Source organism: Hemitrygon akajei, chromosome 12 (genome assembly GCF_048418815.1).
Source record: "Hemitrygon akajei chromosome 12, sHemAka1.3, whole genome shotgun sequence".
NCBI classification, from domain to species: domain Eukaryota; kingdom Metazoa; phylum Chordata; class Chondrichthyes; order Myliobatiformes; family Dasyatidae; genus Hemitrygon; species Hemitrygon akajei.
The window spans coordinates 79562668-79585834 of record NC_133135.1 but is presented as its reverse complement, the minus strand read 5'-3'; the positions used below and the strand labels follow the sequence as shown (position 1 = coordinate 79585834).

At 39.8% G+C, this 23167-nt stretch overlaps 1 protein-coding gene across 1 annotated transcript in view; it reads right to left on the bottom strand.

The window, feature by feature from the left end:
* dnm3a (dynamin 3a) overlaps nucleotides 1–23167 on the bottom strand; it is a 217368-nt gene that overhangs the window by 41719 nt on the left and 152482 nt on the right. The window contains exon 15 of the mRNA XM_073063584.1: nucleotides 1179–1288. Within this exon, the coding sequence (XP_072919685.1) occupies nucleotides 1179–1288 (110 nt within the window). The remainder of the gene's footprint in view (nucleotides 1–1178; nucleotides 1289–23167) is intronic.

Here is a 23167-nt window from a genome sequence, read left to right as displayed (position 1 = left end):
CACTCCTTGTCTCTTTCAAGAATTAATCACACCACACTCTCCTTTTCTCCATTTAAGTTAACCAATAATTTGCTTTATCAGCTTCCATATAAACATGTAAATCTCCACGATCTATCTTCTACCAATGCTCCTGACTTGCCTGCTGCTTTGGTGTTCTGTGCTGTTGAACTGCTGGTTTAACTTTCAGATCAACAGTGTAAAAGTGTAAAAACACTGTGTAAAAAAAACCAAGGCTAATGAGGTAGGCTCTAGGATTGCTCTGGAGGATCCAGATGCACAAGTAAATGCTTCTGTTAATTCAAGTGTAAATGTTATTGCAAATGTTGCTTCACAACCTTCTCCAAATTAATGTTGTGGAGAACATAATCCTGAGCAGAGAAGATTTACCAAGATACTGCCTAGATTACAGAGCATGTCTTATAAAGCTAGGCTTTGGAGTAAAGGAGGATGAGAGGTGACTTGATGGAGGTGAACATGATAAGAGACATACTGTAGATGGAATGGTTAGCCAGAGACATTTTCCCAGGGCAGAAACGGAAAGTATGAGGGGGCCTAATTTTAAGATGATTGGAGAAAAGTATAGGGGGGGATATCAGAAGTAGGATATCAGAGAGCAAAAGCAATGTTGGTAGAATTGAGACAAATGTCATAGTAAATGTTAGCTTTCTGCATGTATTTTCTCAGTTGTCAATCATTGTTTTTGTTTTTAACATATTTATAAATAGAACTTCTCGCACCATTAAACTCCAGAAAAACGGATCTACATCTAAGAAGGAGATCAGGAGTAACTTCCCCTCAGAGAGAATTGTAGCTCTTTGGAATTCTCTGCCTCAAGAAAGTTGAGAAGGAGAGACAGAAAGATATTTAGATTTCAAAGTATCACAAAAGTAGTGCTGAGGCCAGGATTAGCCATGATCTTATTGAATGGCAGAGTAAGTTTGAGGGGCTAATTACCTTATATGTTCTAATACACAGTTAGACAGAGACAGCATTGCTGTTTTGTGAAACTAGTGCATGCAATAAGATGAAAGTTAAGCACATCCACATAAATAATGTACAAAATTTGTGTGTGAGACAGTGTTGGAGTCAGAAATATTAGAACATAATATATTTCCGTTAAAGAGAAAGTTCTAGTTCCAAACACATTAAATAAAAAAATTATTTTCTGGCACTCTTACCTTTGTTCTGTATTAAAAAGTGCAAATGCATTTTTGCTGGACATAAAGCTTTTCTCCACATCTCGAATTTTCAGGTTATCTAAAGGCAACATATATTTTTTCTCATCTTCCTGCCAACAAAAATTGAGAATTAGAATTACTAGTTCATATTGTATTGACTAAGAGGAATTGGTAACAACTATCACTTTAAAATACAATCCTGTGCAATAGTCTTAAGTACCCTAGATGTTTATATAAATTTTGATTTTGATGTTTAGTTTTCTGTCTTCTACATTAGTGTGTCAGCAGAAAAGAGCAAATTTTAGATTTCCAAACATTCATTTTCCAAAAAAAAAGTTACAGAGAAATGTTTCTATTTTGTTAAAGAAAGTAATATATTAACTAACAGACCACTTTTTAAACAACTTGATTACTTGGTAGGTATACAGCCCTAGCATAATTAAACAAAGATAACAAACAGGATGCTCATGATCAATATCATAATGAGTTGAATGTACTAATCTGATGAACTGAAACAGAAATGGGTGTAGAAGGAATCAAACTGGGCAGAGGACAACCAAACTAAAAGGTGATGGTGCGGTAGATGTGACAGTTTAACCTTCAAATCACCATGGCAAAAGTGAGCATAGCAACAAAACACAAAATTGTTGTCCTTCATCAGAAAAGTCTCTCCTAAGTAGAAATTTCACAGCAGACAAGAGTTTCAAGAGGTGCTGTCCAAGGTCTTCTGAAGAAACACAAAGAAATGGGCAAGGTTGAGGACCAGTATTGTAGTGGTCAATCAGAACTGTGTCAGCAGATGAGAGTTACATCAATCTGATGTTCCTTCTAATTGAAAAGTATCCAGCACTCCTATCAGTTTTGAATGCAAAGAAACCAAGTACATCCCTCTACAGTCTGGAGAAGTCTTGTCAGAAGTGGAATTCATGGAAGAGTTACTGCCATTCCTCCAAATTAGAAACAAAGTCAAGAGACTCATCTACACACAAAAACACAAGGACTGGAATGCTGAACAATGGCAGAAAGTGCTGTGGACTGATGAGTCAAACTTTGAAATTTTTGCCTCAAACAGGAAGCAGTTTGTTCACCGAAGAGCCGGAGAGTGCCACAGAGATGAGTGTCTGCAGCCAACAGTGAAGCATGGTGAAGGTTCACTGCAGGTTTGGGGCTGCATTTCTGTAAATGGATCTGGAGATCTGGTCAGAATTAATGGAATCTTAAATGCCGAGAAGTACAAGCCAATTCTCATCCATCAAGCAATACCATCGGGGGGTGTCTGATTGGTCCAAACTTTATTCGTTCTCCAAGATGCCTGAAACAACCTACCAGTTTTATTATAAAACTGCATGACAGAGTACCTAAGAGAATCGATGCAATTTTAAAGGCAAAGGGTATATTTAGAAACTTTTCATTTCATTATTTTTGTAAGTATCACTTTACAGAACGTTTTTACACGTGCCTAAAGCCTTTGCACAGTACCATACACCTGTTGATATATTTGGTTAAATCTGTTATCATTACTTATGGCCAGCATCTATTTATATACATAATCACAGATCTTTTCCCAGGATCAAAATATGTAATTAGTGTTAGACATCAGAGATAAAAGTGTGAGGTCATTCACCTTGCATATATAGAGGAAAGAGTACTTTCAAAGTGCTAAAGTGGTAAAAATAAAAGATATGTAAAAAATATGAGACAAAGTCATGGAAGAGCTACACAAAGATCTGGCTCCTCTGTGTCTGGAGCATTGCAAGTAGTTTTGGACACCACACTTTAGGTAGAATATTCAGTCTTAGAAGGAACATAGTCAAAACTTACCAGAAAAAATACTCCAAAGATTAAATTGGATGGAAGACTGACACAAATTAGAACTGTGTTATATCAAATTTAGAGGCTTAAGGGGTGGCTTGCTTGAAGTTTTAAAGATATTTCAAGGCAAACTGGAGAAGAGGCATTTACAGTCTTACAGAACATTAAGGTGGACAAATCCCCAGGAGCTGATCAAGTGCATCCTTGGATATTGTGGGGTTTGGGGGGGGGGGGGGGGGAGAGTTGGGGAGGAAATTAGAGAGACCCCTGTGGAGGTATTAGCTTCATTCTTAGCCACTGGTGAAGTTTCGAAACAACTGATGAGATGACAAAGAAAGGTAAAGAGGGAAGCATAATAAATGGACTATGTGATTTATATGGACTTAAGTAAGGCCTTTAATGAGGTTCTATTTGGTAGGCTGCTCTGGAAGGTTAGGTCACATGCTATCCAGTGAGATATGTCTGACTGGAATCAAAATCTGCTTGCTAGCTGAAGGCAGTAGGTGATGGTAAAAGGTTGTTTCCCAGACTGGAGTGACTAATAGTGTGCGTCAAGGGTCATTGCTGTTCCAATTGCTGTTTATCATCTATATCAAGGATATAAATGATAAAATATATATTAGTAAGTTTGCAGTTGATACTAAAATAGGCAGTATGGTAGAAAATGAAGAAAGTTATCAAATATTACAAGGGAATCATCATGGATGAAGGAATGACAAATGGAGTTTAATCTGGATAATTGCAAAGTGTTACGTTTTGGAAAGTCAAATCCAGGTAGGAAATTCACAGTGAGTGGCAGAACTCTGGGGAATTTTGTAGAACAGAGTAGCGTTGGAGTACAAGAATATTGTTCACTGAAAGTGGAGTCACAGGCAGACAGGGTGGTGAATAAGAGTCATGGAATGCTGGCCTTCACAAGTCAGTGTACTGAGTGTAAAAGTTGTAACGTCATGACGTGGTTGTCTAGACCACACTTGAAGTATTGTGTCCAGTTTTGATTGCCCTACTTTAGTAAAGGTGTTATTAAACTAGAAAGAGTGCAGAGAACATTTACAAACATACCACTAGAACTTGAGGGGCTGAGTTATAGGACAAGGCTGGACGGACTAGGACTTTATTCCTTAGAGCATAGGAGACTGAAAAGTGATCTAATAAAAATGTATTAAAAAAACAAGCACATAGAGGGAATGCACTCAGTGGTTCCCAAACTTTTTTGGGTTACTAGCCTTCTGGCTCCCAGAGCACATCCTCTCCTTTTCTGGTCATTACATAAAACTATGAAGAATTCTGATCTACAATGCACAGTGAAAGAAAATAAGAACTGTAAATTCAAAGCAGTGACAAATAATTGCAAAATCTTTTCAAATCTACTTAACGATACAAATATTTTTTATTTACAGTTAAAAACAATTTTCATTGACAATTTTAGTGTGTACATTCGTAGTCCCAACTATTCACTTCATTGCTTTTAAACCTTTCGATGAGATGGATGGGCTTGGTGCTGTGATATCAGCTTCTCAACATCATGTTGAATATCACTCAGAAGAAGCCTCAGATTCCTATGTTTAGTAATTTGTGGTCTGTTTCATTGTTTTGAAAGAAATTGGGTGATTACACCAAAACCGTGCTCCACCAAATATGATTTTGGAAAGGCAATAAAGAACATGGTGTTATTTTTCCAAAGTGTACAATAGCATTCAGAGATTTACTTCTGAAACCAAAGGTCTTTATGATTTTCTGAGCTTCAGCTCAGGTATTTTGTACCAAGATCAGTTTTTCCTTCATCCTTCCTGTTAATTCCTCATTACAAGTGTTCAGGAATGGATTTATTACCTAATCTGGAAATAGGATCGAGAGAGGATTCTGAAATCTTTATTCAGCTCACCCAGGTGGGCACAGTATACTTGAAGATCATCATCTGGTATTCTTTCTTTCTCTTTTAACTCAGAGGCTCGGAAATTTGAAAAGGTCACGATCACCAATGTTGAACTAAAATAGGGTTAACTTGGACAGAAATGTGGAGACAACTGATATGACTTTAATAAGATTCACATTATTTCCTTGCAATTGAAGATGATTCCATTAAACTTTGTTCTGACCAATAAGCAATGTCATGCCTAATATTCTTGAATGGATTACTGAATGAAGCATTCAAGACTTCAAAGAATCTTATCAGTTTGAAACAGCACATAAGGCTGTTTCTTTCTGAGAGCCATCTGACTTACGTGTGTAACAGCAAGCATCCAAACTGTTCATCATTCTCAATATAAAGCTCCCAAACTAGGTGAGAATTGAGTGCAGGGGACTTGATTATATTTACCACTGTATGGAACCAGAAGAGGTAGTGGAGATACTTAATGAATACTTTGCTTCAGTATTCACTATGGAAAAGGACCTTGGCGATTGTAGGGAACACTTACAATGGACTGAAAAGATTGAGCATATAGACATCAAGAAAGAGGATGTGCTGGAACTTTTCGAAAGCATCAAGTTGGATAAGTCACCGGGATTGGACAAGATATACCCCAAGCTCGTGGGAGGTGAGGGAGGAGATTGCTGAACCTCTGGCAATAATCTTTGCATCATCAATGGGGATGGGAGAGGTTCCGGAGGATTGGGGGGGTTGCAGAAGTTGTTCACTTATTCGAGAAAGGGAGTAGAGATAGCTCAGAAAATTATAGACCAGTGAGTCTTACTTCATGCTGATGGATAAGATCTTAAGAGGCAGAATTTATGAACCTTTGGAGAGGCATAATATGATTAGGAATAGATAGATAGATAGATAGATAGATAGATAGATAGATAGATAGATAGATAGATAGATAGATAGATAGATAGATAGATACTTTATTCATCCCCATGGGGAAATTCAACTTTTTTTCCAATGTCCCATACACTTGTTGTAGCAAAACTAATTACATACAATACTTAACTCAGTAAAAAATATGATATGCATCTAAATCACTATCTCAAAAAGCATTAATAATAGCTTTTAAAAAGTTCTTAAGTCCTGGCGGTTGAATTGTAAAGCCTAATGGCATTGGGGAGTATTGACCTCTTCATCCTGTCTGAGGAGCATTGCATCGACAGTAACCTGTCGCTGAAACTGCTTCTCTGTCTCTGGATGGTGCTATGTAGAGGATGTTCAGAGTTTTCCATAATTGACCGTAGCCTACTCAGCGCCCTTCGCTCAGCTATCGATGTTAAACTCTCCAGTACTTTGCCCACGACAGAGCCCGCCTTCCTTACCAGCTTATTAAGACGTGAGGCGTCCCTCTTCTTAATGCTTCCTCCCCAACACGCCACCACAAAGAAGAGGGCGCTCTCCACAACTGACCTATAGAACATCTTCAGCATCTCACTACAGACATTGAATGACGCCAACCTTCTAAGGAAGTACAGTCGACCCTGTGCCTTCCTGCACAAGGCATCTGTGTTGGCAGTCCAGTCTAGCTTCTCGTCTAACTGTACTCCCAGATACTTGTAGGTCTTAAACTGCTCCACACATTCTCCATTAATGATCACTGGCTCCATATGAGGCCTAGATCTCCTAAAGTCCACCACCATCTCCTTGGTCTTGGTGATAGTCAGCATGGCTTTGTTAAAGGACATTGATAGGATGCAAAATTGGGCTGAGAAATGGCAGATGAAGTTCAACCCAGATAAGTGTGAGGTGGTTAATTTTGGTAGGTCAAATATTATGGCAAAATATAGTACTAATGGTAAGACACTTGGCAGTGTGGAGCATCAGAGGGATATTGGGGTCCGAGTACATATGACACTCAAAACTACAGCAGATTGACTGTGTGGTTAAGAAAGTATACAGTGTATTGGCCCTCATCAACTGTGGGATTGAGCTCAAGAGCTGAGAGGTAACGTAACAGCTATATTGATTTCCAAGATGGCGGCGCGATGCAGCTTGCAGCGACCACTCCGGAGCTGATTATCTGTTATTTATGAAGTGGGGTGCTGTGCGCAATCATAATCAATTGAAAACGGACGTGGGAGCACGGAGAAACATCGGGAAATCTCCAGGAAGACCTTCTTCGTTGCTGCTGCTGCTGTGAGGTCCGGGACTCTACTGGGAAGAACAGGCCCCCAGTCCTCGGGGTCGTGTTGCCGATGGCTGTTGGCAGGGCCATCTCAATACACTCAGCAGAGGATGGTGCTCGGAGAAGCTGTGCCGGAGGGGTTGGTCGTCGGCTCGGAGTCCGCTGCGGTTAGGTCGTTTTCGACATGTGCTGCGTCTGCGAGGCTGAGTTGCGTGGCGCCATGGAAGACCATAGCGGGGGTATTCCCTTCTGCCGCCAGCGTGGGATGGCGAGTCTGTCGGGACCCTGGGGACTTGTGGAAACTGTGTGGTGATTTATTTTGAACTTATAGTCCTTTAACATCTTTGGACTATTTTTACTGTGCCCAAGGTCTGTTTTTTTAAAAAATCAATTATACTATTGTTTGCACTGTTGTAACTATATGGTTTTGTGCAGGTCTTGTAACTTTAGTTTTTGGTCTTGTTTTGTCTGTTGGATTTGGAGCTCCTTTCCGGGGAACGCGCTAAGACAGTAGTGTGATATTAATACGCAGCAGCCTCTCCGGACTCTGGATTGGGGATTGCCAAACGTTATGTGGATTTTCTGGTGTAGTCTGTTTTGTCATATGCTTTTGTGATATCATTCTGGAGGAACGTTGTCTCCTTTTTTAACTGCATTGCATTTGTGGTTTCTAAATGACAATAAACTGAATCTGAATCTGAATATGGACCCTGGTCAGGCCCCACTTGGAGTACTGTGCTCAGTTCTGGTCACCTCACTACAGGAAGGCTGTGGAAACTATAGAAGGGTGCAGAGGAGATTTGCAAGGATGTTGTCTGGATTGGGGAGTATGCCTTTTGAGAATAGGTTGAGTGAACTCAAGCCTTTTTTCCTGGGAATGACGGAGGATGAGAGGTGACCTGATAAAGGTGCATAAGATGATGAGAGGCTTTTTCCAAGGGCTGAAATGGCTAACACGAGAGGACACAGTTTTAAGGTACTTGGAAGCAGGTACAGAAAAGATGTCAGGGGTAATTTTTGTTATGCAGAGAGTGGTGAGTGCGTGGAGTGGGCTGCTGGCAATGGTGGTGGAGGCAGATACAATAGGGTTTTTTAAGAGACTCTTGGATAGGTACATGGACCTTAGAAAAACATAGGGCTATGGGTAACCCTAGGTAATTTCTAAAGTAAGTACATGTTCGGCACAGTATTGTGGGCCAAAGGGCCTGTATTGTGCTGTAGGTTTTCTATGTTTCTGTAACAGTATTTTATGATTAGTGCAGCCAATCACAGGTTTTTTGCAACAAGTTGTTGTCTGCAAATTACACACTGAATGGTAAATATGTAAAAATAAAAGGTTGACTCATCCAACTACAGAGCAAATTCTATTGTCCTAAGTATGTTGCACAATGCGTCTTCCACATTCTCAGACATTTTATCGATTTGTCTTTGAACAGAGCTCTCACTGAGTGGAATCACTTTAATTATTTGGATTGAGACTTATGCCTAATTATACTCAGAACCTCCCTTATTGCTGACAGAATCAGTTCTTCTCCAAATGTCTGGGGCTCTCCAGATTGAGCAATGTACAATGAAATTTTGAATGAACCACACAAACCATTACTGTTTTGATGTGAGGTGCTAACGAACATCTTTTGAAGTGTTTTCTGTTTCTGAAGGTTTTCATGAAGTGGCTGAAAATAAGCCAAGTTCTTGTTTGATTTATGAGTGAATTATCTTCAAATGTTCAAGGAGCCTGCAGAGTTTTATAGCCTCATTTGAAAAATAATTTATTCATTACAACAAATACATTGGCTGTTGTTGGTTGCTTGGTGCTGGTATAAATCCATATTTCAAGTACTCCACATTGTACTATGTACACTTCTTTTTTATGTGACCTGCTTCTGCCTTCTTCATCATGAATTAACGACCACAGTCAATTGTCGATCTTTTAAGTCCAACCTCAAGCACTGCGATCAATAAAGGGGAAAGTAGTGGCGTCTTCATAGCTCAGGCAAAACCTGACTTGCTGCCTGAAGCTACGTAAAGTGCTTGGTTAGGCCATGGTTTAGAAAAATGCAGTCAAGACCATTCAAAAGGGAAAATTCTGAACTTTACCCCATTGAACACTAGACCTTAATTCACAGGAACAGTGATTAGAGTATGGGAATTGCACTAAGACTGTATTATAGTAGTGAATAACAATGCTGCATAGGCCAGTGCTGAAAATAACATGATTTAATCAGTCCAGATTCGTCATGACATGACAAATACAGAAGTGTCACATTGCTTTTGAACAACGATAATGAACTTCAAGACAAGTCTAAGAGAATGGTGAGTAAGCAAGACATGAAGTGATTACATAATCATTGTAATCAATTATGAGGCACTGAGGACCAAATGCCTATAATAAGTAATACACTTCCTAAATTAAGCCTGTAAACCCTCAGCTGCCCCCTCTTACTACCACCCCCTTTGTCTTTATCGCACCCTTAAGAACACCCACCACCCCCAAGGGGATGCATTCACTCATTTTGGGAACCACTGGTCTATTTGGACATAGCAAGGCCTTTGACAAGGTCCTGCATGATAGGCTGGTCTGGAGGATTAGGTCTCATGGACTCCCAGGAGAGCTAGTAAGGTGGGTTCTAAATTGGCTCGGAGGTAGGAGTAGAGGTTGTAGTGGTAACTGGAGGCCAGTGTCTAGCGGTGTGCCCCAGCGGTCAGTGTTAGGACCCTTGTTATTCACTATTTTTATAAGTGATTTGGATTGGAATGCACAGGGCTTGATCAGTAAGCTTGTGGATGACACAAAATTAAGTGCAGCTTTTAGTAATGACGAAGGTTATTGTAGATTACAAGTGGATCTTAATCACTTAAGGAAATGGGCCGTTGAGTGGCATATTGATTTCAATATAGACAAGTGTGAGTGATACATTTTGGAAAATCAAACCAGCATAGGACTTATACAATGAATGTGGTGCATTAGAGTGTAATAGAACAGAGGGAGTTAAGAGTACTACTGGATTGTTGATTGAAAACAGCATCAGAGGTAGACAGAGTGGTGAAAAAGGTGTTTACAATGCTGGCCCTCATTAGTCAGGATGTACTGTGTACAGTTTTAGTCACCTTCTTACAGAAAATATGTGGTTAAACTGGAAAAGAGTAGAGAAAAGTTTTATAAGGATGTTGCTGAGACTAGACAGCCTGTGTTATAGGAAGAGGTTGGTCAGTTTAGGTCTTTATTCCTTGGAACATAGGAGAATTGAAATGTGACTTCAAAAAATATTTAGAATTATGAGAGGCACAAATAAGGTGGGCAGTCAGTCTTTTCCCAAGGTTAGGGGAGACCAAAACTAGGGGCATAGATTTAGGGTGAGAGGGTAAAGACTTTAAAGGGACCTGGGAGGCGACTTTTCACACAGAGGATGGTGAATATTTGGAGCAACTTGCTAGAGGAAATGGTTGAGGCACATTCAATAGTATCATTTAAGAAGGATGTTGCCTGGATTGGAGGGTGTACCTTATGGGAACAGGTTGAGTGAACTTGGCTTTTTCTGCTTGGAGTGACGGAGGATGAGAGGTGACCAGATAGAGGTGTATATGATGATGAGGGGCAATGATCATGTGGACATCCAGAGGCTTTTTCCCAGGGCTGAAATGGCTAGCACAAGGGGGCATAGTTTTAAGGTGCTTGTAAATAGGTACTGAGGAGATGTCAGGGGTAAGTTTTTGACACAGACAGTAGTGGGTGCGTGGAATGCACTGCCGGCTGCAGTGGTGGAAGCGGATATGGATAGGGTCTTTTAAGAGCCTCTTAGATTGGTACATGGAGCTTAGAAAAAGAGACGGCTATGCGCGAGGGAAATTCTAGGCAGCTTCTAAAGTAGGTTACGTGGTCGGCGCAACATTGTGAGCCGTAGGGCCTGTAATGTGCTGTAGATTTCTATGTTTCTATGTATACATGCACTGTGAGAATAACAATATCATTAGGTGTGTATTTAATGCTCAGAAAGTCTGGCATGTAATTTACAGTAGTTCATGTATGAAATTGGACCCAGTAAATCTGCACATGACTGCTGTTCTTTGCTGAGATTAAAGTGAATGAACTCCACTTTTTTTTAGAATACAGTGCACTTAGTTGCAACATGTAATGCATCAGAAGATATACGGTATCCCAGTGGAAATCACTCATGCTATATTGCTATTTCACAATTGATTTTAACTTCTTAAGAGCAGGTAAAATCAAATTTTTAAGTCAATACTAATATAGGAAACATGGTAGATAATTGGAATAGTAAGGTATGACAAAAAATACTGTGACAAGTGAAGAGATCATGGCCAGGAAAATCAGCTGCATTAAATGGCCCCCTTTACTGAGCTCCATTAGCTTCACAGCTAAAGCTGTAATTTCACTTTCCAGCCTAAACAAGGATAAGGGGAATAGCTTTTATTTTGAACAACAGCTAAATTATGTCAGATTGAATTCTTGCTATGAGTTTCCAAATGCATAGTGCTGACCTTGCAACAGTGACAAAACCTAGGAAATACAGTATTTCACTGGCTTGAAGTTATTTTGCAATGTACAAATATGAATGTGAAAGTCAGCATATGAATACAGGTATTTCTTTCTTCCCTTCCTAAATTATCACTATTTCAAATTGCTGCAGTTCCTTGCCTTAATTCATTACTATCATTGTGCTCCCTTAAGAGGAATGCAACATTTTAAGGAGGCATGCTTTCAGTTTTTTCAACATCATGGATGTAAAAGAGCATCACACCAATAAACCAAAAATGAGTAAAAGTAAATATTATGAAAGACTGAAAATAGACAATGTTCAGCTTAGCTTTTCATAAAAGAGAGATGCCTAAAGCCTCAAGTTCAAGTTTATTGTCATTTCAACCATATAAATGTATACGTGCTATCAAATGAAGCAATGTTCCTCTGGATCAATGTTTCCTCTAAGGCATATATGTCAAACTCAAGGCCCGCGGTGGAATTATCTTTGGCCCGCGAGATAATATCTAATTACTATTAAAGCTGGCCCCAGTAATCAAAGCGCCTATGGCGTATGATATGGCTAATGCTGAGTTTATTCAGGTACCAGGTTTTCAGGGTTTTTAGTGTTTATTCGGCAGTCTTCTTCATAAGAAACGGAATTTGTAAAGTGAAACACTTTGTAGTTATAGCAGAGACTGAGACACATGAGAGCAGGCTGAAAAAACGGAGGCAACGAAAGCTGCGTTCGCACGCGTCCGACTGATCCGGCCCGCATGAAGCTGCATTTTGCTCAATCCGGCCCGTGACCTAAAATGAGTTTGACACCCCTGTTCTAAGCTGTGCACGTGCGCGCACACACACACCTTTTGCTACTAGTGCATAAACTGCACAAAAGGTTGCTACCCACTACCTCATTGGTATATTAAATATGTTTTACAATCATACACAATCACATTTCCTTTTCCGGTTTCTGATGCAGACAATGTTGACAACGTGGAGTTTATGATGATTTGTCTGTAGGTTTTAGAACTGGCTTATATACTGTTTTTATTGAAGAAATTACTGATTCACTCTGTTGAATTCCAAAGAAGCAAGGGGTATGAAGCGCAAAAGAACTGCTAGTTCAGTTAAAGTGGAAGGGCTTATTATCCTTAAATCAGTTTCACGTTTACTTCCACTTAAAAATTCAGTGTGTATATGTTGCTGTCACTGGGCAAAAAAATTACACAGCACAAGACTTTTGCATTCAGAGGGCATTCCAAATTAGAGGGAATATTGCTCCAGATCAAGGTGCACAGCACACTACATATAATTCACACACAACACATCAAGTAATATCACCAAAAAAATAAATTAACAAATAACAAAGTGCATTTATGTCACAAGTTAAAAAGTAAACAGTATAACAGTGCAACATTACTGGCACATCATGTATGTTGAGGCCTGGGAGGTGGCAGGGAGTTCAGTAATTCTCATGGCCTGGGAGAAAATGCTGCTTCCCATGCTAACAGTCCTTGCCTATTGCTGTGGTACCTCCTGCCTGATGGTTGGGGCTCAAAGAGATTGCTGGACGGATGGGAGGGATCACTGACAATGCTAAAGGCCTGTATACTCATTGCTCCCAGTAACCCTGATGATCCTCTCAGCATTCTTCACAATCCTTTGTCGGGTCTTGTGGTCAGATGCCTTGCACTTCCCGTACCAGACAGTGATGCAGCTGGTCAGGAGACTCTCAATTGTACTCTTATAAAAATTGGTTAGAATGTATACGTGGGGAGGGGAAGAGAGGGGTGATCTGAGATCCTTAATCTCCTTAGGTAGTGGAGATGCGGCTCTGCTTTCATGACTAACGAGATGATGTTGAGGGACCAGGTGATATTGTCTGTTGTGTACACTCAGAAACTTGATGCTCCTAACTCTCTCCACACAGAGGAGCCATTTATGTGCAAAGAGGAATGGTCAGCCTACACCTTCCTGAAGTCATCTCTTCAGTATTGTCCACATTAAGTCTCAAGTTGTTGTGCTTACACCATTCTGTCACTCTACTTCCTCACTATATGCCCTCTCGTTGTCATTGTCGTGAGGCCAACTACCCACTGTTGTGTCATCCGCGAACAATGATTTGGTTGGATTGGATCTAGCAGTCACATGTCAGCAATGCGAACAGCAGTGGCTGAGGATGTATCCCTGGCGGGAGGGGTGCTGGTGCTCAGCGTGATGAAGCTAAACACTGCTGCAAACATGGTCTTTCTGTCAAGAAGCCAAAGATCCAATTACGGAGAAAGGTGTTGAGACCCAAGAAAGATAGTTTCCCCACCACCTTCTGAGGAATGATTGTATTAAACACTGAGCTGAAGTCGATGAACAGCATCTTGGCGTATAAAGCACCATTTTCCAGGTGGGACAGAATGGAGTGGTGACAGAGGCTTTGGCATCATCATTGGACCAGGCTGAGTGGTAAGTGAACTGGAAAAGGTCCAGTTAAGCAGGAAGATAGGATCTGACGTGATCTATAATGAGCCACTCAAAGCACTTCATTATTGTTGAGGTCAATGCTACTGGACAGCAGTCACGAAGGTAGGTTACTGCCACCCTCTTGGGCACCAGTGTCTGCCTTGAAACCTATGGGGACAGTGAACTGTCCAGAGAGATGTTAAAGATATCTGTTAGAACCTCTGTTAACTGCCTGTGGCAAAGTTCAGAAATTGCAACAATGGACCTAATTCATTCAGCCCCATTATTGCTGCTGAGTTGATGATAATGACAGTGCTTAGTTTTGTTCTCTACAATATGTAGAAGTTGACTGTATTATATCATAAAGGAGTCAAAGAAAGCTGCCTTGGAGAATCAGACAAAGTTCCAATTCCCCAAATAGGAAAAGTTCAAATCAGTTCTGACTTATCTACATCTGACTGTTTTTAATTGAACAATACCATAGTTTTATTCATTTCCCATAACTTTTTCTCTCTAAGTTTTCACCACATACTGTGCAAGGTATCAGATCAAAATCCTGACACAGCCATAAAGTCAGAAAAAAATATGAATAGTAATTGGAACTAAACATTCTGGAGATTAAAATAAAACAGAAAATGCTCCAAGGATTCAATAGTTTTGACAAAATCTGTGGGGAAAGAAATGGTCATTGACATAATTCATGTACATTCTGTGAGGAAGGTGACAAAAATACATCTTAATGTTATTTATCTATTTTGTTAGCCAGAGAATGATGAGTAATTCAGGAGGGAAACAGGAAATAAAGACTTTCACATGTGCTAATTATGTTGAAGGGTCATTGACTGGAAACATTAACTCTGTTTCTCTGTGGATGCTGTCTAGTCTGCTGAATTCTTGCAGCATTAGCAGTTTTTATTTTGGAAAACATTTGAATTTTTAACCTCATACACAATTTCTGCACCAGTGATCTGTGATGACTGACTCAAATCTGCTTCAAAATTACATTTCCACTTCTTCATCTAAAGAATACTGAGGTGCAGAACAGAAAAAAAAATCAAAGCCTCTACACTTTCATCATAGTTAATATAGTAGTTTAAAATTTCCTGTATAGACAGGATTTTTGCATATGCATAGAAGCTGTTTGCACATTTTAATGTGATTTCCAGAGGAAGTCACTGTCCATCAATAAACGTGTTCAGGTACTTCCAAGTGTGATTCATCTTTACTGCATCGCATCTTTTATCTACTCATCTGTACACGCTGTCAGTACTTGCAGGCCTCTTAGCCAACTATATAACTCATAATTGTTATTTGCATTCACAGCAAAATAGACCAAACCCCATCATGTTGCTGAGATGTGAATTAAAGATTACCGACTGAAACATCAATATGTACAATTTCCACTGCCTGCCTGAGTTTTTAATGCTCTACATCTCTCACACAGGATTATTGGGTCTTATGGTAATTTCAGCAGCGAGGCACAGCAGAGTAATAGGCAATAACTGCACAGTGATGAAACTATGCCTTGCAGTGATTCAGGGCCACTTGAGCCACACGGCTTGATCTGCATATTGGTTGATGGGGGGAGGGAAGGATAGGGCCCATATGACCATCCACTCTCCATCTTTTCTCAGAAGGTCATTACAGTTATCATTGCAGCTGTTCTGGATGCCATCAAGATGCTCCCCAAAGGTTCTGTGTCAATTCCCAGGGTACCCAGAAGCAAAAAAGCAGTAGCTGTAACCACTGCTGCCATCGGTAACCACGCAGGTTGTTATTTAATACCGCCCTTAGGATGAAAACTGTACAGGAGCCTGAAATGATATTTTATCAATCGCTGCATCCTTTGGAGGTCCTCTAACTGGGTGTTAGGACTAAACACCATTTTCCAGGCTAGCGGCAACGCTTTTTTTTTGGACAAGCTGCATGAATATAACCCCAATGATCCTCAATTGAGGCCATACAGACAAAAAGAAAACTGTTTGGGGAACCAAATTACTATGGCATATGCCACAGGATGTTATGGATTAGATGGTAACTCAACAAAGTGTACACGCTTAGATTTTGGTATGAAATTATTATTTTGTACAAAAACTATCTGACTTTTTCCGATTTGTCGATTGATATATGGATATATGGTAGATTTTGTTGTGGTCTGTTTGGATTCAATTGCCTTATCAGACAATCTACAAAAAAAATCAGAAACTGGGGAACTATCACTCAGATGGTTTTTACCCTGTGTGCCATGTTATAATCAGTGATGCACTGTTCCCACTGGATGCAAAAATCACAGCTGTTGCACCTTTACTGGCATGATCTATGAGAAGCGTGCTTTCACCCCTTACACAGAATGATCTGCTCTAATTAAGTCACTTACTGAACACAATGTGCTTTGCAATTTTGATTTATAATAAATTCTGCTCTTAGTAATCTACTATGTGAATAAACATTTAAAGAGCCTTTGTACTACCAGTTGAAATTAACTTCCAGCTGGTGTGTTTGCAAGCCAGGATTACTAGGTTCTCAGAAACTTTGCAGGTGAAGGTGTTGTACCAAAAAGGTGGTGGTTTGACAGTTCTTTAATGATTTGTGAGCCCATTATGTGCTGGCCCCTGACCCAACATAGATATCAAATTCCATGATTAACTTCCGACCCTGCTTTTGTTAAGAATCCCCTTTGCTCTGCTACGACATTGCTTTTACCCTGGCACCCAGACAGCAAACTAGTTGGAAAATCCCATAAAACTTTACTTGGCATTGAATTCGTCAGGACAGTCTGAAGTCTGTATTTCCGGGTTTTGCAATTGAATTGTTCCCCACCACCACCATCACCAGTTATTTTTAGAAATCTACAGTACATTACAGGCCTTTTGGCAAACAATGTTGTGCCGACCATGTAACCTACTCTAGAAACCACCTAGAATTACACTACCATATAACAACCCTATTGTACCCGCCTCTATCACTGCAGCCGACACTGAATTCCACACACCCACCACTCTCTGTGTAAAAAACTTACCTCTGACACCCCCTTATACCTACTTCCAAGCATCTTAAAACTATGCCCCCTTGTGTTTTCAGCCCTGTAAAAAAGCCTCTGGCTATCCACATGATCAATGCCTCTCATCATCTCATACACCTCTATCAGGTCATCTCTCATCCTCTGTCACTCCAAGGAGAAAGGGCCGAGTTCACTCAACCTATTCTCATAAGGCATGCTCCCCAATTCAGGCAACATCCTTGTAAATCTCCTCTGCACTCTCTATATAGTAACCAGATCTTTCCTGTAGTGAGGTGACCAGAACCAAACACAGTACTCCAAATGTGGTCTAGCGAAGGTCTTAGATAGCTTTAACATTACCTGATGGCTCTTGAATTCAATCCCACAGTTGATAATAGCCATCACACCATATGCCTTCTTAACAATACTGTCAACCTGCACAGCAGCTTTCAGTGTCCTATGGACACGGACACTGAGATCTCGCTAATCCTTCACATGGCCAAGAGTCTTACCATTAATATTATATTCTGTCTTCAAATTTGACCTACCGAAATGAACCACTTCACACTTATCTGGGTTGAACTCCATCTGCCATTTCTCAACCCAGTTCTGCATCCTATTGATGTCGCACTGTAACCTCTGACAGCCCTTCAGACTATCCAAAACACCCCCGACTTTTGTGTCATCAGCAAACTAAATAACCCACCCTTCTACTTCCTCATCCAGGTCATTTATAAAAATCACAAAGAAGAGGGGTCTCAGAACAGATTGCTGCCGAACACCACTAGTCACTGTCCTCCACGCAGAATACGAACCATCTACAACCATCTACTGAGCTTGAAACATGAAATCTGATGTGTTGTCTGCATTGGAAACCTCAAAGAAGCAAGGTAAGTGAGGGAAACATCAACAGATCAGTAGTCTTCATGTAGACACCACTGGCATTTCAGATAAGTGAATTTTCATTAGGGAAAGTTCAGGTTGAATGTCAGCTCATACTTTCATATAAATGCTAATACAATGTTTTTTTAATCACTGCTGACAAAGAAAGTCTCCTCTGACAGGTATAGTTAGCCATGAAAGTAAAAGTAATATATTGTTTTTGAATAGGGGATGTGACCATTACTCTAAAGGCTAGTGTTAATTTTCATTCTATAACTCCTTTTATAAGATGGTAAGTTGCAGGACTTCATTCCAGTTGAAAAGGAATACAGCCACTTTTCCACGTTAGGATGGGGTGCAGGTTGATAGGGAATTTGGATATGGTGGCTTTCCCATCTGCAAACTGCTCTTACCTTTCTGGGTACTGCATATATGGAAGGCATGCTGAAACTTTGGTGAGAATTGCACATTATTGCCATGGTGTTGTTCACGGAGAGCAAACATTCAGATGCTTTATTGCTGTGCCAATCACCTTTGGAATGCGACACAGTTAACAGAGTTACCATTCCTCATTGGCAACTGCAGAAGCAGTTCTACAAAGGCATTGTAGATTATGATATGTGTTTTAGGAATTGGGAAGAGAGTCACTCATCATAGAAGCCTCCCTTTTAAACTGTTTGAGTAGTCACAGTATTTACATTGATAGTCCAGTTAGGTTTGTAGCAAATTGTGACATTTTGAATGTTGACAGAATTTACTACTTTAATACAATCAAATAGCAATGGAGAGATGGAAGTAAGGGTTCAGATTCACTCATTCTGAGGATTGCAAGGCACATTAGCATGTTGAACGTTACTTGTCATTTGTTGCTTTCAGCTTGTATGTTATTTAGGTCTTGTTCAATAAGACCAGACACTTCAGTACCTGAGGAAATATGAATCATCAATCAACAGTCCCTCCTGTGAACTTTGTTGAGGGAAGATTACTATTGAACCAGCTGGAGAGGGTGCGATATTCCTTACAATATCCTGGATGATTGGTGTCCATCAATAACCATTTCAATTTGTGCTAGATATGACTTCAACTACTAAACCTCTACTTTTGATTCACATTGGCTTCAATTTTACAAGTTTCTCAATATTTTACTCCATCATTCGAGTAAATACGGATACATTCTTTGCATCTGTATTTATTCTGGAGATAGAAACAGAGTCTATAGATTTGAAGTGGCATCAACTTCATGGACCCTGTATTACAGAGGAGGAGGTGTTTGCTATCCTGAGGCAGATCAGGGTGGATAAATGCCCAGGACCTGACAAGGTGTTCCCTCAGACTCTATGGGAGGCAAAAACAGAAATTGCCTGGCCCTAGCAGACATATTTAAAACGTCCTTAGAGATAGTTGAGATGCAAGAGGATTAGAGGTATTCCACTATTTTAAAAAGGCTCTAAACAGAAACCAGGAAATTATTGGCCAGTGAGTCTAACATCAATTGTGGGAAAGTTATTGGAAGGTATTCCAAGTGACCTGATATATAAGATATTTGGATAGACATGGGCTGATTAAGGATAGTCAGCATACCTTTGTGTGTGGTAGGTCATATCTAACTGACCTTATAGAGGAAGTTACTAAGAAAGCAGATGAAGGCAAACCAGTGGATCTTGTCTACATGGACTTTAGTAAGACAGCTGACAAGGTCCCGCACGGGAGGCTGGTCAAGAAGGTTAAGTCGCTCGACATTTAGGATGAGGTAGTAAAGTAGATTGGACATTGGCTTTGTGGGAGAAGCCAGAGAGTGGTTGTGGAGGTCCAATCACAAACGAGAAAATTTGTAGATGCTAGAAATCCAAACAAACACACATAAATGCTGGAGGAATTCAGCCGGCCAGGCAGCATCTGTCCGACTGGAGGCCTGTGACTAGTGGTATGCCAGAGGGATCAGTGCTGGGTCCTTTGTTGTTTGTCATCTATATCAATGATCTGGATGACAAAGTGGTTAACTGGATCAGCAAAGTTGCCGATAGCACCAAGATCAGAGGTGGATAGTGAGGAAGGCTATCATGGCTTGTAGCAGGATCTGCATCAGCTGGAAAAATGGGCTGAAAAATAGCAGATGGAATATAATGCAGACAAGTACGAGATTTTGCACTTTGGTAGGACTAAACAGGGTAGGTCTTACACAGTGAACGGTAGGGCATGGAGGAGTGTGGCAGAACAAAGAGATCCGGGAATACAGGTACATAATTCATTGAAAGTGGTGTTACAGGTAGATAGGGTCATAAGGAAAGCTTCTGGCACATTGACCTTCATAAATCAATGTATTGAGTACAGAAGATGGGATGTTATGTTGAAGTTGGATAAGACATTGGTGAGGTCTAATTTGAAGTATTGTGTGAGTTTTGGTCACCTACCTACAGGACAGATATGAAAAAGGTTGGAAGAGTGCAGAGAAAATTTATAAGAATGTTTCTGGGTCTAGAGTACCTGAGTTACAAGGAAAGAATGAATAGGTTAGGACTGTATTCTTTAGAAGGTAGAAGATTGACAGAGGTACACAAAATTATGAGGGGTATAGATAGGATAAATGCAAGCAGGCTTTTTCCACTGAGATTGTGGGGGGGAGGGAATACAACCAGAGGTCATAGGTTAAGGGTGGAAGGTGAAAAGTTTAAAGGGAACATGAGGAGAAACTTCTTCACTCAGAGGGTCATGAGAGTGTGGAATGAGCTGGAGGCACAAATGGTACATGCAAGCTCGACTTCAACATTTAGGAGAAGTTTAGATAGGTACAAGGATAGTAGGGATATGGTAGACTATAGTTCTGGTGCAGGTCATTGGGAGTAGGCAGCTTAAATGGTTTTTGGCATGGACTAGATGGGCTGAAGGGCCTGTTTCTGAGTTATACTTCTTTATGACTATCAAATGCTACCCTGATGTCATGATGATACCAAGGAGGACTAACGGAATGTTTCTCAACATGAACATACTTGCAGTAAAGTTAGAAACTTAATTACTTTTGCTTGTTCTTTACTGACATAAAACTGGTTAATCCACAATGCCAAAGTCTGTTGAACAACTGGATGTCCTTCCAGAATTCATCATGGCAAACACATCTAACTTGTTCACACTTTATTGCCTGCAAACTGTGCTGCAACATGTGAACAATTCTATTTATTGATCAATGATGGCTGAATAAGGTCAGAAGATGCATGCAACCCTGCATTAAAGAGACCAAACTCTCAAAATAGTGGGGAAGTAGAATTTCATTTTTCTTACCAATGAAGAACTAAAATCAGTGGAACCAAATTCCAGAAGAGATATACTATGGGTATGTATGCTCTAGGGCCTATTTAGTACAAGTGATTCAAGATAAAATAATGCATGGAGTATTGACATAATAGGAAAACAGTGAGAACCAAGTGCAAACATAGTTAAATATGGAATGAGTCAGTCAGTGCAAAACAGTTTATTTTCCATAGTTTCTTTCCCTCTTGCTCATTACACTGAAGGCAAACTCAACTTTGACTTTGAGGGCACACCCAAACTATGTTTTCTCAAATGTATTGCCAGATGTAATTAGAATAAAATATTTTAGTTAGTTCTTTCATAACTTTTATCAGAAATCCAAAATGTGACACTCTTTTATTAAGCCACATGCTCCTGCCAACCTTTGTTGTAATATTTTGCAAGAGATCCTGAGCGAACTAGCAATGGGGGCTTCAAAGGTTCGCCTTGGCACAGCCGCTATGTATTTTTTTTCACAATGCCTTTCCAAAAATATATTTAAAAAGATGCAGATGTACATAATTCCAAGTTGGCAGGTCTGTTTTTGAAGATGAGGAACATAAAGGATTTCTATGCAACATGAGAAACAAAATTGTGCATAATTACACAGAAGGAATATGTCTTTGGATGTTCACTTGATTATGGCTAAACAACTTAGATTTTAACATCAGCATTTGAATTATGCTGCATTAAAACTGCACTTTCTGTTTTCAAATAAAGTTTTCTATTGAAAGTAAATAAATTGCCTTGTTTCTGTACCATTTAGATGAGCTTGATTAGATTGTGATACCATCAAGGGAATTTACAGGGTCCTTATGATGTAATGATGACTGACAGCTGCAATGTGTTGTACCACTAGAAAATTAGAAGCACCTGTTTACAACATAAAATGGGAAATTTCAGAGACATAACTTTTCAACAATTTGACAAAGCAGTGATTGGAAGGATCTGAATGTTATGCAACATTCAGATATTGCACTGCAGAAATTGCATTCAGTTTATATCAGGAGGATCTTAACTGAATCCAACAGCTTATAGCTTACATATGTGAGACTTTTCAACTTTGTTGTATGACAGAGAATTTCAGAGAATTCTGTAACACAGAAAATGGCCACTCCACTCAGCCCAATTGGTCTATGCCTGTCTTAACATTTCACATTAACCTCTTCCCATTTTAATTCATCCTACTAAGAAGTCTATTAAATTCTTAAATACAAACTCAGCTATATTTCTAGAAGGCTTCTATATTCACCTTAGCTATTTCTTCTTGCAACATTCTCCATATTCAAACCACTCTCTGGATTTGTGAATGATTGAATTAGCCTAAAATTGTAGTAATTTCTATAACTAAATGGTTAACCCTATTTATCATTGAAAAGGCCTTTTTTGCATCATGTTGTCCTGTTTCTAGAGAACATGTTTCATTTTGTGTTTACACCCATGTTTTCTCCATTTAGTAATCTCTACTTCAATTTTGACAGAGTATCATCCAATTTCCTCCATTTAGGGTGCCATCTTCAATTTCACCCTTTAATGTGATCCTCCTCTTTTTGCTGCAGTCACTGTATCAGTTCTACTGGGGCTTGGCCAATTTCCTATTTATTAAATGCCTCCCCCCGCCCCATTGATTGTACTCTCCACAAACACACTACTAATCGGTGTCCTTCCAATTTCTCCATTTCTTTCAAATTCAGGATACTGCAGGCACTGAAAACCTGAAATAAAACTAGAAAATGCCAGTAAAAGCACATCACACAGCATTGTGGTAAGGGAAATAGAATTCATGTTTCTGTTTGATGACCATTTATCAAGAAGGTCTGATCAGAGGTCAAAAGTTCCCAAAGTTCCTCCATTTCTTTAATTGGTCTCATTAACCACTCTTTTGGACATGCAATCACTACTGCTTCCAGAATGTTTCTCTTACTTTTCTTCCCATTCTACTTATCTCCTGTTCTGTATTAACTCGAAAGCTGCTCATTTCTATGGTCTCTTGTTTTGACGAAAGGTTACTGAACTAAAACCA